Here is a 3,157-nt window from a genome sequence, read left to right as displayed (position 1 = left end):
GCGCCATCTTGAAAATTTCAGGTGCATGCTGGGAAAAATAAAAACATGGATTCTACTTATATGGGCATCAGGAGGAGCATGAGGCGCCCTCCTGAACCTGTGACCAATCAACCTGTCAATCACGACGTAGCCACGCCCTAATGCATACCCTGCTTTATCGTCACATATAAAATCAGGGAGGCCAAAATGTCCCAAATGAACATCATACTGCATTGAAGAAGGCTTTAAACTAGCGATTGAGACCATAAACACATTTTGAAAACGTTTACTGAGGTTAGAAATCAAGTGAGAAGTTTGGTGAATTCTCCATTGACTTGTATAGAGACGGAAGTCCTTTTGACACCAAAACGGTCGCCCCCTGGTGGCCTTTTGATAGAATGCAGTTTTAAGTTACTTCCGCGTTGGCCTCATTTCAGAGGACCGGAACTCCCCGCCTGGTTTTAATGTGTTTTAGCAGCTTAATGTTCAGCTTGATGCTTTTATCTCTTCTTCACTAAACTCTACTTCCTGTTTCGTATCGTTCAGGCTCCTAAAACGCCGCTGCAGAAGAGCATGGACCTGCTGGGGGAAGCAGCTGTCGCTCTACTCCTTCGGCATCATCGGTCAGTTTGGTTTTCAGTCAATCAGCTTGTCCTCGTCCTATCAATGTGCTGAGTCGTTGTCTCTGTTTCAGGAGTCATCATGCTGGTCGGCTGGCTGCAGGGGAAAAAGGTCATGGACATGTTCACCATCGGAGTCAGGTACTTTATATACGGGTCAAAGATGTGGTTTAGTTTAAATTTAAAAGGTTAAAAAGTGAAAATAAACATATGAATAACTTGCACACATTCTTTTTTTGTGGACCCAGCTTCAAAAATTTCTGCTTTTAATCCATTTAGAGAGAATATATTAGAGGGTTATGGCAAAAATGTCTAAGTGGTGTAACCATAAAAACTTTGTACCAAATAATTCAACTTGCTTAAAAACAGTAAATTGTCAATAAAACACCATATCAACTAGTTTGGCATGATCTTACATTATAACTTTATATTAAATAAAGGTAATGGAATACAATTGTTGTACATATTACATTTACTCTGGTAACCATGGAGACCAGGAACCATTTACATGTTTTAAATGAAGTCATTATTAGTATAAGTCCACTTAAATACACTGTAGGTGATAAAATATGTAATATTTATCATTCTTTTGCTTCTTCATCCTCTTTCTTCCTTTCTTTGTTTTGTTTCTTTCTTTCTTTATTTTTTACTTTCTTTCTTTCTTTCTTTCTTTCTCCTTCCTTTCTTTCTTTCTTTCTTTCTTTCTTTCTCTCTCTTTATCCTTTATCTTTCTTCCTTTCTTTCTTTCTTTCTCCTTTATCTTTCTTTCTTTCTGTCTTTCTCTCTTTCTCCTTTATCTTTCTTCCTTTCTTTCTTTCTCCTCTTTCTCGTTTCTTTCTTTCTTCCTCCTTTCTTTCTTTCTTTCTCCTTTATCTTTCTTCCTTTCTTTCTTTATTTCTCCTTTCTTTCTTTCTTTCTTTCTTTTCTTTCTTTCTTTCTTTCTTTCTTTCTTTCTTTCTTTCTTTCTTCTCTTCCTTTCTTTCTTTCTCTCTTTCTCTCTTTCTCCTTTATCTTTCTTCTTTCTTTCTTTCTCCTCTTTCTCGTTTCTTTCTTTCTTCCTCCTTTCTTTCTTTCTTTCTCCTTTATCTTTCTTCCTTTCTTTCTTTATTTCTCCTTTCTTTCTTTCTTTCTTTCTTTCTTTCTTTCTTTCTTTCTTTCTCCTTCCTTTCTTTCTTTCTCTCTTTCTCTCTTTCTCCTTTATCTTTCTTCCATTCTTTCTTTCTTTTTCCTTTCTTTCTTTCTTTCTTTCTTTCTTTCTTTCTCCTTTATCTTTCTTCCTTTCTTTCTTTCTTTATTTCTCCTTTCTTTCTTTCTCCTTCCTTTCTTTCTCTTCCTTCTTTCTTTCTTTCTTTCTGTCTTTCTCTCTAGGTTAGCTAAAATATGTAATATGTATCATTATTTTGTGGTTACACCATTTGACATTTTCAGGAGCATTCAGTCTTACTTTTGGTAAAAAAAAAAATGGTTTAATGTCATTTCATGTTACATTTTAACAAACCTGAACTAAACTAATTTAACATACTTATGAATAGCTCATCTTAGTAACTCTCTCTCTGATGATATTTGACTGTTGACTCATCAAACATCAGCTGTTATCATAAAGGCTGATCGGCAGGACTCACTTCCTGCTCAGCTCCGTGTGTCATAATCATATATTTAGTATAATTAACAGGGGAGTGCCGCTCTGTGTCTCACATATAACAACACACATGAGACGTGATACTCAAATAGAAACAGCTGTAATTACTAACGCAGTGTTCTGAGTATAAATAAAACTACTCAAAGCTTGTGTTGCTTTTATCTGAGTTATTCCTTAAGTCTACAGGATGTATCTCTGCCACATCATGTTAACAAGCTGTATTCATTACACACTCACAGCTGGCTTTATGTAGCTGCTGACAGATGTGGAATATGACAAGCCTTAACCCTCCTGTTGTCCTCGAGTCGAGGAAGGAAGGATGGATGGAGGAAAGAAGGAAGGAAGGAAGGATGGAAAGATGGGAGGAAGGAAGGAAGGAAGGATGGAAAGATGGAAGGGAAAGAAGGAAGGGAGGAAGGAAAGGAAGGACAGAGGAAAGAAGGAAGGAAGGTCGGGGAGGAAAGAGAAGGAGGGAGGGTGGGAGGAAAGAAAGAAGGAAGTAAAGAAGGAAGGAAGGTAGGACGGAGGAAGGGAAGAAGGATGGAGGAAAGAAAGAAGGAAGGAGGGAGGGAGGGAGAAAGGAAAAGAGGAAGGAAGGAGAGAAGGACAGAGGAAAGAAGGAAGGTAAGGGGGAGGAATGAAAGAGAGAAGGAGGGAGGGAGGAAGGACAGACGGAAGGAAGGAAGGAATGAAAGACAGATGGAAGGAAGGAAGGAAGGAAAGATGAAAGGAAGGAAGGAAGGAATGAAAAACAGATGGAAGGAAGGAAAGATGGATGGAAGGAAGGAAGGAATGAAAGAAGGAAGGAGGGAAGGAAGGAAAGACAGAAGGAAGGAAGGAAAGAAGACAAGGCAGGAAGGAAGGAAGGAAAGATGGAAGCAAGAAAGGAAGGAAGGAAGGAAGGTAAGAAGACAAGGCA

At 38.3% G+C, this 3,157-nt stretch overlaps 1 protein-coding gene across 1 annotated transcript in view; it reads left to right on the top strand.

Moving 5' to 3' along the window:
* Nucleotides 1-531: 531 nt before the first annotated feature.
* Nucleotides 532-3,157, top strand: part of atp2c1 (ATPase secretory pathway Ca2+ transporting 1) — a 25,426-nt gene continuing 22,800 nt past the window's right edge. The window contains 3 exon segments of the mRNA XM_062422045.1: nt 532-564; nt 566-602; nt 674-740. Of these exon segments, the coding sequence (XP_062278029.1) occupies nt 553-564; nt 566-602; nt 674-740 (116 nt within the window). The 5' untranslated portion in view covers nt 532-552.

This window comes from Scomber scombrus, chromosome 7, assembly GCF_963691925.1.
Source record: "Scomber scombrus chromosome 7, fScoSco1.1, whole genome shotgun sequence".
In the NCBI taxonomy this organism is placed as follows: Eukaryota; Metazoa; Chordata; class Actinopteri; order Scombriformes; family Scombridae; genus Scomber; species Scomber scombrus.
This window is presented reverse-complemented; position numbering and strand designations above follow the sequence as displayed.